Source organism: Callorhinchus milii, unplaced genomic scaffold (genome assembly GCF_018977255.1).
Source record: "Callorhinchus milii isolate IMCB2004 unplaced genomic scaffold, IMCB_Cmil_1.0 Scaffold5, whole genome shotgun sequence".
NCBI lineage: Eukaryota > Metazoa > Chordata > Chondrichthyes > Chimaeriformes > Callorhinchidae > Callorhinchus > Callorhinchus milii.
Window position 1 is genome coordinate 28,505,513 of NW_024704746.1, and position 16,223 is coordinate 28,521,735.

General features: G+C 39.8%; 1 protein-coding gene across 1 annotated transcript in view; it reads right to left on the reverse strand.

The window, feature by feature from the left end:
- ptpro (protein tyrosine phosphatase receptor type O) overlaps nucleotides 1-16,223 on the reverse strand; it is a 59,622-nt gene that overhangs the window by 23,408 nt on the left and 19,991 nt on the right. The window contains exons 2-11 of the mRNA XM_007904181.2: nucleotides 15,376-15,655; nucleotides 9,019-9,180; nucleotides 8,370-8,522; nucleotides 7,086-7,541; nucleotides 5,970-6,131; nucleotides 4,331-4,527; nucleotides 2,576-2,696; nucleotides 1,611-1,804; nucleotides 1,199-1,310; nucleotides 221-372 (exon numbers count right to left, since the gene is read on the reverse strand). Coding sequence (XP_007902372.2) covers nucleotides 221-372; nucleotides 1,199-1,310; nucleotides 1,611-1,804; nucleotides 2,576-2,696; nucleotides 4,331-4,527; nucleotides 5,970-6,131; nucleotides 7,086-7,541; nucleotides 8,370-8,522; nucleotides 9,019-9,180; nucleotides 15,376-15,655 — 1,989 coding nt within the window. The remainder of the gene's footprint in view (nucleotides 1-220; nucleotides 373-1,198; nucleotides 1,311-1,610; nucleotides 1,805-2,575; nucleotides 2,697-4,330; nucleotides 4,528-5,969; nucleotides 6,132-7,085; nucleotides 7,542-8,369; nucleotides 8,523-9,018; nucleotides 9,181-15,375; nucleotides 15,656-16,223) is intronic.

Consider the following 16,223-nt stretch of genomic DNA (forward strand, 5'->3'; position numbering starts at 1 on the left):
GATGCATGAAAAATTCCTGCAATGAGTAAAGAGAAGAAATCATTGGATCGGTTTGAACGAAGAAGGACCTTCATCCTTCCAGCATACAGTCAAGGACTAATGGGATTTCCCATTACAAAGTCTCTGAAAAAGATCACTCTATTTAACAATCGGTTTAAGATACATCCCTTAGTTTGCTTTTGACTTAAAGCATGTTCAATGCACAAATACGAGTACCTACACTTTTTTTAATGATTCTTCGTCCAACAGCTACAACAAGCCAGTATGGAAGAGTTGAATTGGATTCTCCCATCACAGTATCACCATACTTCCAGCTGAGAGACAGTATGTTCTTGGAGTACTCCAGCCTGGTAATCTCGGGGGCAAGTGGTGCTGCAGTAACAGACGCAGAATGGCTTTATGCTTGTCTAGGCGAGGTGTATTGCATTTCAGGTACTCAATATCATTATCAAACACATCTGATCTGGCATCAGCACACGCGTCAGATTCTCTAATCACTAGCACCTTGGCTGAGACCAGCTAAAGCCTCAGGACCCTCATAGACCTCACTCTGAGAATGATATCATTCAAAAAAATTATATCATTCCGAGAAAAGCTTGGCCGACTCTGGTCTATTCCATGTCACCCGCCCAGCCCATCCCACCACCTGTGGTCAGGCCTTCAGCCTCTCTGCCCCCACCCTTTGGAACTCCATCCCACAGTCCCTTCACCTCTCTCCCTCCCTTGCCTCCTTCAAGAACCTCCGCTTTTATCACCCCTTCAGTCACTTTCCTACCCCTGCCCTCCACCCTGCCTGATCCCAACCCCCAGCTCAGGTGCACATCTTTGACCATCCAACGCTTTGTGAAAAGTGCTATACGAAAGTAATTCGTTGTTGGGAGTAACTTGTTGGTTTTCCTCAGAAATTTACTCAGAACTGCACCCTCATGTGTCAGGGCATAATAATAATAATAATAATAATAATAATAATAATAATAATAATAATCCTTACATTTGATATAGCGCCTTATCACATCATTGAACCGTCTCAAAAGCATTTCAAATTGAATTGACTGTAATAGGACAGTGGTTTCACTGTCAGTACCAGTGAACTTATTGCCAAAAGACTCCTTAACAGGAGCTCTGTGCTTTCAGTTGCTTTAGCCGTTTTGGTTCTACTTTCAATGAGACGGCAATATGTTAGCGCTGAAGTTTTTACCTGTCGTGTAGCTGGCAGAAGAGTTATCACAGCAGCTGTGTTCAGGCTCTCCCCCTGATACCATTGTAACACGGAACTCGTAGCGGGCAGCTGGTAACAGGTTACCTACAGTCTGACAAAGAAAAAAGGAGCAAGTGTTACTAACACTGATAGCAATAATGGTACAACTGAAACACAGCAGTAAATATCAGAAACACTCTTAATAACGTTAGGAAAATACAACATTTATTACATTGAAAAGATTTTTTTTAAAAATGTGAATAATTGTGAATAGTAAAGCCCTGGACTGTCTCTATCTCGGGCTCTAGCGATTTGAAAGGCACTATATGAATATAAGTGTGTAACGATTTTTGTAGTGGGGACTCACAGGGTGACAATAATATGCAAATATCTGTTATAGTAACTCGATTACCATTGAGGTTGTTAAGGCAATTGTTGCTGGAATATCTTGAATAGTTTTCCACTTTGAATTCTGATTCACAGGGTCATGATGGTACATTTCCACCACATACTTATCAAAGACCACAGAATAGGGCCTGCTCCAGCTCAATATTGCTGCACTGGGTCCCAGAGGATATAGTGATATATCCTTCACTCCTGATGGATCTATGGAAGAAAAACTCTATATGAAAACATAAGAATTGCTAGATGAAAGAAGTCCAAGGTCCATGCAGTTCGCCTTTCACCATCCTGCACATGGCATATATTACATGTATATTATAACCCCCGATATTTTTTCCTAAAAGAAATCTATTGAATTTGCTTTTGACAGAATCAACGCTTTCTGCTTCCATCGTCTTCCAAGGGAGCCTAATCCTTACATTGACTACTCGCTCACTGAAGGAGTGTTTCCGCAGACCTGTTTTGAATTTACCCCCCACTTCAGTCACAGGCCGTGTCCTTTGGTTCTACTGTTGTGGACAAGATAAAACAGCTTATCATGGTCTACAATATCCATTCCCTTTAGAATTTTAAAAAATACCATCATGTTGCCTCTCAACCTTCTTTTTTCAAACGTGAACATGCCCAGTTTACTTAATCGCTCCATCACCTCAATCATTCTAGTTGCCCTCTTCTGTATTCTCTCAATATAGGAACATATATAAAAGCTTCCCATGTGACATTAACATGTGTTGTCTATATGTCAGCCTGTAATGCAGGATCCATCAAGGTTACATGTTTACCTTTGTTCAATTTGTCCCCTGTAGCCAGTAATAGGGCTCCTAGTTAATTTACTGATATAAATGATATTTAGTGGAAGGGAAAAATCATCCAAAGATGTTCTTAAGACATAAATCTCTTCCTTTACCAGATGAAGCTAATCGCAGAGAGGGATTTGATTTTGGAAGTGATGTTTGCTGGTCTTAAGAGACTTACCTAAGCCAAAGGTAACTGGAAGAGACGGAGGACCTATGGCAGGACCGTTCCTCAGGTACACTATCACCTGGTAATAGCCCCCAGGTATCAGGTGTGGAATTACTGTACTGCTGAGATTTACCTGATAAAACAGAGAGAGACATCAGAGCTTGCTTAATGGATGCCCACTCACTAAGTGCATATGGTACCTTTCAAAGTTGATGAATATTAATATCAAAATAAATTATTCTGATATTATTTTGAGCTGCGGAAATAAATTCTGATTCCTTCACTGCCTCCTCCCCAAAACAATTACTGCTCAGAAACTCGATCATTTCAGCCTTCAGTCATCCCATGCAGAAGTCTCAGCTTTTTTTATTCATGCCCATTCCCAATGCATTAATTTACAGTGTGTGCACTACTTTGTAGGAAAATGTTGAAAATCTACACTTAAAATCTCATAAAATTCCAGGTAAATGGCTCGGAAATCAGCACTGAAGACTAGTCAGCTTTCAGAACATGCACTTCATTTTCCTAGAATATCCTCAGAATGTATTTTCTGCAATTTCTAGTGATGAGTATTGGGTAGAAACAAAAAAATGTTTAATACCTATCAATCTTGGGATAAATGTTTGGGGGGAGGGAAATATTAGCCTGGAATTCTGGCTCATAATCACTATTAAATACCCACTCCCTCTTGGAAAGTGTGCGTGAAGAAAAAAGCTTCAAGAAAAAGCATGCATTAGTGTGCAGTTTGGGTAGTTGAGTTAGTTGCCTATTTTCACAGTCCGAACCCACACATAAAGTACAATCAGATACTAAAGTCAGCATCAGTGAAACCAAACCTAAGAAGAAGTGAGGAAGAGGAGGAGGCAGCCACCGCTAACAAGAAGTGACAACACATTCATGAACTCAAAGCTATAGTTAGTAAGGCAAATGTAGTCCACATATAGTTTCTGGGTGAAGACCTAACTAGAAAATAATGGAAACTGTCATTATTTATTCACTTGTTCACCACAAAAGCCCAAATCAATTAGTACCTTTTAGTTCAGCACCTGGAAACTTGGAAGAGGCTGAAAGATTTCAGTTTTTGATTCCGGTAGCAATACTGCAATGTACAGAGTACTAGACATCCCTTTCTACCGATGCTAGCGTGACTATAAGATCAGAATAAATCTGTCCGCTGAGTAAAGCAACATTTCCAACTGGCAGAAATAGCACTTAGGTTCTTCAAAAGGAAAACAAATAGTGTAAATGAATGGATGGCGTGATAAGACTGCATGATTCTGAAGAGTCAATCACAGTCATCACTAAACCCAACATTCAATCTAAAAATGTAAAGATAAAGATAAATGTAAGAATAAACTTGATTTTTTTTATTACTTTAGGTTATATAATACTGTATATATGTTAGAAAGTATATGCATTTATGTGTGTGGGGTGGGGGGGGGAGAATTTCTGAGACCATTTGATGATCCAATATAATCACAATGAAATAACTTTACATAACGTTGCATTAGATGAAGAAGGTTCATTTGATCTCTACATCCCAGAATACCAACCATTCAGTTACAGCACTATTATCATGTTGTTTTCTTAAATGAGGCAAGTGTCCTGGCCTCAACCTTCCAGGTGTTAATTACCCTCTGTGTCAATGAAAAGAATATTTCTTAGTGTCTGTCCCGAAATTATCCTTCTCATCCATGACTCTCTGCGTTGTCATATCAGAAATAGGCTTCATAGTTTAGCACCTTATGGACATTTTCAAGTTCGTACCTCAGTACAATAATGGGATTCAATTCTTTGGGCCCCAAATTGTTTTTGGCAGGAGATAGATATCACGGACACAATACTGTCATAGCTGGTTTCTTGTGAGTGTTTCCAGGACACTTTGGCAGCAGTGGAGTTTAACACTTTCACAACAATGTTCTCAGGCCTTTTGGTGATCTCTTCAAACCATTTCCCTGTGGGACCTTCAAACAAAACAAAATCAAAGTTTTCTTTTAATAAGCAAATCAATTCCATTTCTAATTTATGAGAGAAAAACAATAAACAAGAATATTGAGTAAATCTAGAATCAACTTGCAGAATGAAAAAATGCATACCAGAGATTACAAGAGAATTCCTAATTTTATTCCAAAATTTATGTTATTACAGAGGAATACAACAGATTAAATTGCCTCCTGCATGGCTTAATTCATGATCCAAACTCATTAAAAGAAAAAGGCTATTAAAAATATTATTTTGAGTATTCATACTCTTTATAGTTTTATTAACCTTTTACAAGGTTGCAATAACAGAAATCAATCCATCCACCACACAATATTTGGTTTATAACAATTCCTATAATATTACTAAAGAGTATTTTCACAATCGAATGTACCTATTGAATAAATCTCTCTGTCAAAGAGCATATATTTCATCAGGTCATTCATGTTAAAGGAACTTTGGTCTATTGATGAGGAAACCCATGTCTCACTGATCACATAAAAGAAAAACACTCGACTGATAGAGAACATGTTGCTATGGGGTCCACCATCCGTTAATATTGCTGCCATGTCTGATGGGTGTCAAAGAGGTTAGGGAGAAATATCTATTTCTAAATTCTTTATTACGTTCTTCTTGGAACAATTCCTTGTAAAATTCCATCAGTCATAAGTGTGGGAATTATATTCTTGGTTGTTTTACTCACAGAAATGGTCTAGATAAATCAATTTCTTCACTGCCATCAAATAGACATCAAAATAGCTCAGCGAGAAAGAACACCGAACAATCTTTTCGACTGGAAAATAATGACTTGTTCCCTGTTGGCTACAGGTACAATTCATGGTTTTACAGATATTGCTTTACGGACTGGGGTAAAGGAATCACTTTGTTTCTATTGAAGTTCTATAGATTTACTGAAGTTAAGCATTACTGTCACTGAACAATCTAATGGTTCTAGTTAGTGAATGTTATCATCTATCTCACTTATTGGCTCTAGTGAGTATTCACAGATTCAACAAAGGCCATGTATATAGCAAAACTTTATAATTAGTCACTGGCGTGGTCTATTGTGGCAGTTTAGTGGTTTATATTCACTTTTCTCGAGGGCCCAGAAGAAAGAGCATGGTCGGGGGGAGGGGAGAGGAGGAGGTGTGTGTGTGTGTATAAGAGTCCTATTCCTAGTGGGTATGCATCAGTGTCTATCAGATTTTAGGGGGAATAATTCTTCACGTCCTAATAGTTTTGTGGGAGATACTTCCCAAGTTGAACTTGGGTGGAGGTATTCTGCAATCAACAATTGCACAATAACATTTAAATTAAATAAACTTTAAATTCTGAGAACTGGCCCATCAACCCTCCTTATTCTGGACGTGAAATCTACCAGAATCTCCAAGAACTTTCACTCACCGCTCAACAGCCAGCCACTTACTTAGGTAGAAAGTCAAGGTTTTCCGGGATGAACTTTCTCTCGTTCCACATATCCCAGAGGAACTGACTGTTGTTACAGATGCCTCGTACTTCGCTGGGCCTTGAAGTTCCATTTTGAAAGCATAGCTGCCATTTTCTGCTGTGAAAATCTCGGTGGAATTCCCTGCAGAGAGCAAGAAGCATCGAAGTAAGCAGCGATGTGCAACAGAGCTGAATCTTTGAAGCTCTTCAAAAGCACATTTTGTGCTTACTTAATAAGCTGTCTGTCCTGCACTGGGAGGGGGCTTTGAGTAAAATCTTTGTGTTTCCTCTGTTACAAGGGAAGAAACGCATTTATTCACCCACAAAATATGCAGTCAGTTCACTTCACAGTATATTCTGTGAAGTGCCTTGAGACGTCTCAACAAAGTGATAAGGCGCTATATGAAATGCAAGTTTTTTTTATTAATTATTAATGTAAGACAGTTAGTTTACAAATGCAGAGCCATAATTTCGCTTCGTCTGAGCCTACTTGTAATAAGATAATTTTGCCTTAAAATTTAAAATCATGTAGACATATGGGAAGTCTTAAATTTAGGAACTGTTTCTTTTTTAAGAACCGCTTGACACCAACTAACCAAGCAGATTAACGTGAGGAGTTTTTCCAGAATTTTGTGCAATCTGAAGACAAAATTTTCCAACGGCTAAGTTGAGGTGAAATTTTGTCCCGTTTGCTTCATAATTTCTTTTATAATAGGATAATGTGTCTGATGGAGGGGGGGAGGTTGAACTCTAATTGCTCAAAGAAGAACATTTACTGACGTATAACAGCTCCAAGGACACCTCACTTACCTCCCCTTCCTCATAAATGATTACAGTACAGAATCATTTACATAACTTGCATCTTGCTACCAGGAGAAATGGTCAGATTCAAAATCGCCACATTTTAAACTTTAGTATTTCTGATAATAGTGTTATTTTCGGCCACAAAATATACGGTCACTTCACTTCACTTTACAGTATATTGTTTGAAGAGCTTTGAGACATCTCAAAGACGTGATAAGGCACTATATCAACTGCAAGGATTATCATTATTGTTTAATATTATTTTGTATTTGCCAGAAATCGTTTGGTTTACCTTCCTTTTGAACGTAAATGTTGAAATGGTCGTAAACGGTAGGTGGTTTTGGAGGCAGCCACTCGAGCACAAGCCAAACCTCTTCAGCGTTGGTTTCAGACAGCTCGGGTTCAGTGGTGGTATAAATAATACTTTGCTGATCTTCTTCAGACACATTAATTATATCAAAATAATCACTACCACTGGCTGAGATTTCCCTGCTGTCTTGCTGGAACTCAGGAGTCCAGTTCATATTGATCATTTCATCATTACCTTGCCCGGTTGTGTTATAATCACCCCAATGTAACGACTCCTTTGCTGTGAGATTATTGACCTGAACGTTAATTGTAGTCGTCTCGTCAGCAGTCCTATTCGTGTCCACAAATGATTCTTCACGGCCAGCGTGAACTTCAACAGAGGAGTTATTTCTTTTTCCATACACGATCTTCATGGAGACATTGCCTGGTGGGTAGGGAACTGTGGAGGGAAAAGGGACTTCATGAATTGATGGAATAATAAAATAAGCAAAATCAAAGTTATCTTGCTCCTTTATTTATTTAGTTTCCTGTCTCAACGTCTTTCACTGCTTTTCATTTCCACACTATCGCTTTTCTCAGTTACAAGGGCAGTGCAATGCCCTGGAGTGTCCTTCCTTCATGAGCTTTCACACCAGTGTTGCTAAATGAATCAATTGACTGGATGCACATACAAGTCATATCATCCCTCCAGCTAAATTCCTCCTCTAGCAGATGAGCTGTACATTTCAATTGGAACATTATAGGCTACAACCCACCTAATTATAGAGATGTGGAGAAAAGCTGTTAAACACTGGTGTGTGTATACGTGAGTCTGTGTGTGGGGGAGGGATGCTTCCCTGCTGTGAACATAACTAGACTCGACAGTGTGTTCTTATACTGGGATTTTCGAATGCAGCTTTTAGCCGAGGCAGCCACGATCCCCAAGGAAGGAAGAAACTGCCATAGGTGCTCTGTGACGCACGATGCCACAGCTCCACTGGGAGCCGGCACAGCCACCAGGTGTAACTGCCACGCAAAACACAAAACTGCCATACGTGTGTGATGAGCTTGTTTAGGTCATAAATCATCAACGATAGGAGATCCACATAAAAAAATATGCCCACGACACTCCCAAAATGCAAGGCCTTTCCGGTGAGGTATAAATCATGTCTCTACATCAATCGGTTATTGAGATCTTGGCTGACACACAGACAGACATTGTTGTTTTATTAGTATAGAGGAAGAAAATAGTTAGAAGATACGTAGGGAGTAGAGGGAAAATATTTACCTGTTCTGTGATGCTTTGGTTCATGACCAACTGCGCTGTATTCCATCAATGGGACTCTATTGACGTTTGCCTCTGCCACCAGCTGCAATGTAATGTTACTGTAGCATGTTCCAGGCACCCAGTTGTTGAAAATTAATTTGCCTTTTAAAAAATCTGTATTTCAAGAATGGACAATGAATAACACGACACGGTTATATCAAATCTTAAAGGTTGTGATGATATAGAAACCAAACAGGATTCATAATATTACAAAATTCTTGATGTATTATTCATTTTTATTAAGTAACATGGATTTATTTTTGTTCCATTTGCGGACAAATTGCTACAAGACTCCACTTTGTTCCACTTTTCACTCATTTTACGTCAAACTGAGTGAAAATGTCACCTAACTATCTACCGGGGTGGCTGACAGATCTAAAGATAGATCTCATCTGCCCATCTTTCAGATTACTTTGCAATCATCCACCTCAACCCATTCACATCTTGGAAAACATTGGAAGATATGACAATCTGATCTATGTAAGGGATTAACTTTTTTTTAGTTTACTTATTTATTGCTTCTGGCAATTGGCAATATTATTTTATACAAGATAATACTTTAATCCAGGTGGAAATAAATTATAAGCGAGTTACTTCTTTGTTCTCTTACCCTTATGGAATGATGATTGATATTCCTCGCCTTTGAAGTAGCTTAATTTTAATCTTGAAAAGAAATTGGTGGTTTCTTTTGGGTATTGAATCTCAAATAGGACTCCAGTCTCTGGAAATAGCTTGTAGTCATACACAGCCACATTACTGACTGGGAGTGGTTCTGTCAAAGAAAAGGAATAATAAGTAAAATGAATACGTGGCCCATTCAGCACATTGGTACATATGCAACTATAATCTACAATGAACCCTTGTTATGACGCCGTATTAAATGCAAGGATTATTATTTATTATAACTGCAAAATTACTACATGAGTGTATGATTTCTTTTTTAATGGAGATTCATCTTAAAGTAGCTACAATTCCTCCAGTGACTCCTGTACATTTCATCCGGGTTGAAACATCCATTATATCAAAGGATTTGTGAAAGCAGAGATTGCAATCATATATTTTCACACTTCATACATTCAAAACAATCATACACTCATGTAGAAATTTTGCAGTTATAATAAATAATAATCCTTGCATTTAATGTGGCGCCTTATCAAGTAAGTGAGACGACTGAAAGTGCTTCACAGGATATACTGTACAGTGAATTGACTGTATTTTGTGGGAGAAACACGGCAGCCAATTGCATACAGCAATTGACTAGTGCTCCTGATGTTGAGTGGTCTGTGCGATGTCGTGCTCTCTTCTTAAAACTCCCTTCCGCCACACAGGATGTCACGTAACATCTGCTTGGAGCTTTTCCTAATGCCGTGGCTGAAAGCCGTGGGCACAAAGCAGTGACCTACTACTTTGTGGCACTGGAGTGTATTGTCAGATAATCTATGTTGAAAATATTAATTCAAATTATTGTGCCGTTCTTAATCTTCGCCACATTCAGCATGTCAATAAGGTGCTATGAGTTAATGATGTTTCTACTTGTTCCTGGACACCTGAGCAGGCAGTTTTAAAACTCATTTACTTGGCAATAAGGCTTAGCATAAAACACAATGGTCAATATTTAATGTTGAGCCACGTTTAAAATAGCTGTGAAAAGAAAAATATTATATTATCATTGTAGTCGTCTGATGCCAACTCACCAGCATCTGGAGGATTAGACACAGTATTCAGACATGGAATTGAAATTTCCATGGTGGGATTTCTGATAAAAGATATTCAGATGGTGATAAAAATATTTAATCGAACCGGTTTCTTACCATACCTCGAGTCAAGAAATCTGAAGGAATTAACAGTTTCTTTTGACTGATGGTATTTGAATGAGAAAGCAACACTGCCATGATGACCACAGGAATAGCAATGGTTGTGTGGATGAGACTGAATATGAGGGAGTGTTTGTAAGATACTATCATGTGCCCGAGTTAGCATTGTCTGCGACTAGTTTTGGAATGCACCGGTCAAAATATATTTAAAATAAATTAGGAAGATACTGCTTTTTAGAGGCATGTTTCTTTTAATTGAAGAGCACACAGTTTTTTTTTAATGTCAGTACTTTTGTCTCACAAAAAATCTTGAACTGCATATTCCAGACACCACAAATAACTGTGCAGTTTGGCGTGATTGGATTAGTAACTAAGTGGAGGGCTAAGTCCTACAATTATAGTAGTATAGTATAGTATATTAAATAGAAGTGATGGAAAAAATTGTCAGAAAGCTCCTTGAGAGGTAAGGTCATTGCATATTTAAAATGATTTTTTTCAATTGTATTTTTGCCGAACATTTTGCCCCGCCCGGGGTGGAGCCTAGGTCCTCTCGCTTGCGAGGCGAGTGCTCTAACCACTACGCTACCGGACTTCATAGGCAATGGACCTGCCTATGAAGAAAACATCACCAATTTAAAGACTGGACTACAATAATTGGAATCCTCTTTAACTTCCCCTTCTGAAGATAATGCCCAGGCATTACACGATATCAGTTCGGGTGAACATAGTAACTGAGCATAAAACTGTTCCTGAAATAGCTAGTTATAGCTAGTCTTTCTGAGTCAATCATCTTGTCCTCCACTGTGAAGTGCTGTTTTTTGCGGAGTGTGATGACTGCACCACTGCAGTACTGAACACCGAAGAAACCATCTGTTACATCCATTTTAAGACAGGTTTCGATGTTCCACCTCGTTGGAGTATGTTTCTAGAAAAAAAAATCCCTCCCTCTGCTTCAATGTTGGAAGATTTAAAATGTTTCGTTGGTATTTTAACAGTCCAGAACGCATCTGTATTCTGGTGAACCTAAACACAAGTTTTTAAACGTTTCAATGTATTTTCTATACGTTGGGAGTGATTGTGTCCCACCCAATGTCTTTACCTCTGCAGTGTTTAGACCCCTCAAACCCCAACTCTGTAACGAGGTATTGGAAGACTTTGAAGCCAAATTATTCTCAAACTATTGGTGCTTTACAAGCCTACATAACAATAATAACAATGATAATAATCCATGTATTTGATATAGCGCCTTATTTGAGTGCTTCTCAGAATATATTATAAAGTGGAGTCACTATGTATTTTGTGGGTGAAACAAGGTAATGTATTGTGTACAATAATAACAACAAAATTGCATTTGTATAACGTCTTTCATGTCGGGAGGATGTCCCAAAGCACTGGACAGAGTTACGGACCTGAGCTGAGGGTCGGGGTGTGGGGAGAGCAGGGGTGGGAAACAGGGAGATCGAAAGCACGGTCGAAGAGGAGGGTCTTGAGGTGGGTCTTGAAGGTGGCGATGGAGGGGACGAGACAGACGGACTGCAGGATGGAGTTCCAGAGGGTGGGTGCAGAGTGGCGGAAGACCCGCCCGCCGATAGTGGAGTGAGCAAGGCGGGGGTTGTGAAGAAGGCCGGAGCCCACTGAGTAGAGGGAGCAAATAGGGTGGTAGGGGGTTAGGAGGTCGGAGAGGTAGGGGAGAGCAAGACCATGGAGGGCTTTGAAGGTGAGGACCAGGATCTTGAACTGTATCCTCTGTGTGATAGGAAGCCAGTGGAGTTGGGCACGGATGGGGGTGATAGGGTTGCGGAGCCTGGTGCGGGAGAGGACACGGGCTGCAGAGTTCTGGATTACCTGCAGCCTGTGGAGGGAGGAATTGGGGAGGCGAACAAGCAGTGAGTTTGCATAGTTGAGCCTCGATGTAATGAAGACATGTATGAGGGTTTTGGCGGCCTCCGGTGTGAGACAGTGTCAGAGTTGGGCGATGTTGTGGAGGTGGGGGAAGGCAGAGCGGGTCATGGTGCAGATGTGGGGTAGAAAGGATAGTTGAGGGTCAAACAAGACCCCAAGATTCTGGACTGGCTTAGCAAAGTGGAGTGTGCAACCATGGATGGTGATCCTGTCAGCACCTGAGTGAGGAGGCTCTGATGGGAGCCAATCAGGAGAGCCTCGGTCTTGTTGACGTTCAACTGAGGAAAGTTAGCTCTCATCCAGGACTTGCTTTGCAAGCGAGAGACCTGAGTTCAATTCCAGGCAGAGGGCGAAACCTTGGGCAAGTTTCCTTACTCCACACAGAGCCTAATAATAATCCCTCCAAAAACCAAAACAATAATAAATTGGTCATTTTCAATCTACGACTGTTTGTGGGACATTGCTGTGCGCAATTGGCTGCCGCGTTCGCCCACAAATATATAGTCAATTCACTTTACAGTGTGTTCTGTGAAGCGCTTTGGGACGTCCTCCCGACGTGAAAAGCGCTATATCAAATGCAAGGATTATTATTATTATTATTATTGATGTCTGACAGATATTCTGTCAGCACAGCAGTGGTCCTGGAGTCAAGGGTGGAGGCAGAGAGGTAGAGTTGGGTGTCATTCGCATACATGTGGAAGTTGACCCCATGTCTGCGGATGATGTCACCAAGAGAGAACATATAAATATTGAAGAGGAGGGGACCAAGGACAGAGCCCTGAGGAACGCCGCATGAGACGGTTCGGGGGCTGGAGGAGAAGCCGTGTGAGGAGATGAAGTGCAGACGGTGTGAGAGGTAAGATCTGAGCCAATCAAGGACAGCACCGTGGAGGTTGAGGTGAGAGGAGAGGCAGTGGATGAGGATAGTGGTCGACAGTGTCGAAAGCAGCAGAGAGGTCAAGGAGGATGAGGAGACAGAGGGAGCCCTGGTCGCAGATAGACAGAATGTCATTTGTCACATTGACCAGGGCGGTTCCATATGTAATGCTTTATTGGAGAAATTTATTGTACCCTTGCTTGAGGCATTGTCATCATCTCCAATCAGGCACATAATAATATTGTATCATGGCCTGACATTGGTGATGATATTCTCACTGTCAATGCATTGAACGTTAGTAACAGGGATGAAACAAAATTACTTCCAGTAACACAATCTGCAACTTCCCTCAAGATTCCTCACCCTTTACGTTTCTTCAGTGGAATATTTGACTGTCCAATGGTTAAGCTGTCACAATATATCAAAGGGTTACAAACACAGCTAATCTGCCCCCAGCCCCAAGCAATAGCTGAGGAATTTCTAATTTAAATTTAAACTTGTCGCTAACAAGTACCTGTCTGTTTTTGCTCAACATAGAACTGTGCCCCACGCATTAAGTTACCTTCCAGGATCAACAATAAAAGTAAAGAGACAAGGAAGAGACATACAGAACTGAGGACCTTGCACATTACACTTGCTCTAATTCTAATGGGGTTACTCCTGATTTAGTCCGAGTTTTCTTACAGATCTCTCGAACCTCATTTTAACATACTCCTCTTCTTGTTTTCCCTCAAACAAAGGATTCCACTTAACATTATTCAGTACTTGGGGCATGAATCTTAATTTGGACGTGATCCATGGATGCTCTTTACAGCTATTCTACCCTCTTTGATCCTGTCATGTATATATCCTTAGTATGCTTTAGGGACTTTTCAAGTTATCATTTCATAGAATCTAATGAGCCTAGAGACCCTCTCTCCCAGTACAAGTCGCTGTATTCCTACCATTGTATTATCAGAGATTCTTTATCATCTCAGGTCCAGTGCCTTCCCCTTGTGGATATTCAATTCCTCTCGTTTTCAACATTGATTTCATCTGCTCTCAAAGGGCCTGACAATCTTCTTTTCATTAAAAAAATTGTAGAACGGTATGTTTAGAGACTTGTTAATAAAACCCATGTGAATTTCCTACCTCTCAAAGTCCCAATGATAAGAAAAGCAATTTTGTTAGTACTGTATTAATGAAAAAGTAGCGAGCAATGGGGAAGTAGCTCTACTGCATTCTGTCATTGAACACATGAAAGCGCTCTGGGACGCTATCCTGCATGAGGGACACTGTAAATGCAGGTGGTTGTTGTTGTTGAAATCTCCACTCCAGTACTGGTAAATATGTAGTAATTCCTGGCAAGTTCTGTTGTTTTTTTCCCTCCAGGATAAGGAACTTTGAATCAGATGTAATCAAGTAATCAAATGCCCTTTAATGTGAATGGAGCCAATCTATAACAATAATAATAATCCTTGCATTTGATATAGTGGTTTACCGCGGCGTCGAGACGTCTCAAAGAGCTTCACAGATTATACTGTAAAGTGAATTGACCGTATATTTGTGGGCGAAACGCGGCAGCCAATTGCACACAGCAGCGTTCCACAAACAGTCGTGGATTGAAGTGACCAATTTTTTAAAAAATTTTTGCCAATATATCGCCTCTGCCTCGAAGTAGCCACAGAAAACTCTCCATCTAGACTTTTTTTTGCACTTGCCACAACTTTTCCTGTGTCTTTCAATTTAATGACATTAATAAGACGTTTACTCCTCCGAAGTTTACTATCTTACTACTCCGCAGTTTCAAATGTGTCGTCCCACAAGTTTCTGCCACTTGCATCATCTCTGTGTTCAAATCCAAACACACTACACTGCCTCCTACTCAAAGACATTCTTTCCCAAACATCAAGGCTGTGGAACTCTTCATCTCCCACAAACTTCCCTTCAAAATGCAATCACAAGTTTCTAAAGCCAAGACTTGGTATCACTTAACCATTCATTGACTTTCTATTATACTATTTTCCCAATCTTGATGGGGTATTGTCCTATTGGTCTCAGTGCTTCACTAAATCTAAAATTTAAATGCTCAATAAAAAATTAAATATATATAATATTTTTTTGCATGTTTTGACTAAATTTAACGAACTAAACTGGACAACTTCAATGGCCTATTGAAAGATTCCTGTGACAACTTGCTTCTCATTACAAAAAAGCTAATAGAAATCGTTCGAAACCAACAGAGATTATTACAGATAAGTAAATATGATAAGTAAATTCACGTCACTATTAAAGAATCCTGCTACCAATCGCTGGAATTTAGCCCCACACATTCCTCAATTTGAAGAGCACAACATTTTCAAAATATATATATATATATAGTTTATTTTCTTACTCGTTAGTACAGCAACTAAATGCACAGGCTTAACGGTTGAGATAGTGTTTCCAACCAGGAGGGTGACAAGATAGTAGATTCCATGGTAAGCAGCAGGGAAGACCACAGGAGGAGGGAGTGTGCTGTTGAACTCTTTAAATTGGATCTTGTAATTAGTCAGATTAACAGACTGGGTTATCTTCACGTAGTAGAGAGAGGATCCATTGGTCACGTCAGAGGGCTGTAAAGATACTATAATGTTGTTGTCACCATCAACTGTGGCAGTGATTGCAGTGGCACTCTGCAAAGAGAAAGAATCAGTGTTAAAAACACAATAAAAATATAATATTTAAAAAAATACACCCCTGGTACACAGGCTTCAACAATGTGGACACATGTAAATAGCAAATGCCTTTAAGTGCAAATATTTTGAGACCTCTACATTGCTGGGCTGTACATTTTGAATTTGCGCCCCAAAGGGGGAAATAGGTTTCCAGAGGCAGAAACAAATTAGTGTAGGATAGCAAAGTAATAGTCCTTTTAACAAAAGACAAAATACTGCAGCCGCTGGCTATTCTGAAATAAAAACCAAAGTCGCCGGGCACACTCAGCAGGTCAGGCAGCATCTATGGAGAGAGGAAAGTGAGTTAACGTTTCAGGTCGATGTCGAAAGGTCTCACTCCATAAATGCTGCCTGACCTACTGAGTGTTCCCAGGAACTTCTATTTTTATTTCAATGGTCCTTTTATATGTGCGTTTCGTCCACAAAATACAGTCAATTCACTTTGCAGTATATACTGTGAAGTACTTTGAGATGTCACAACGACACGATAAGGCACTATATCAAATGCAAGGATTATTATTATTAT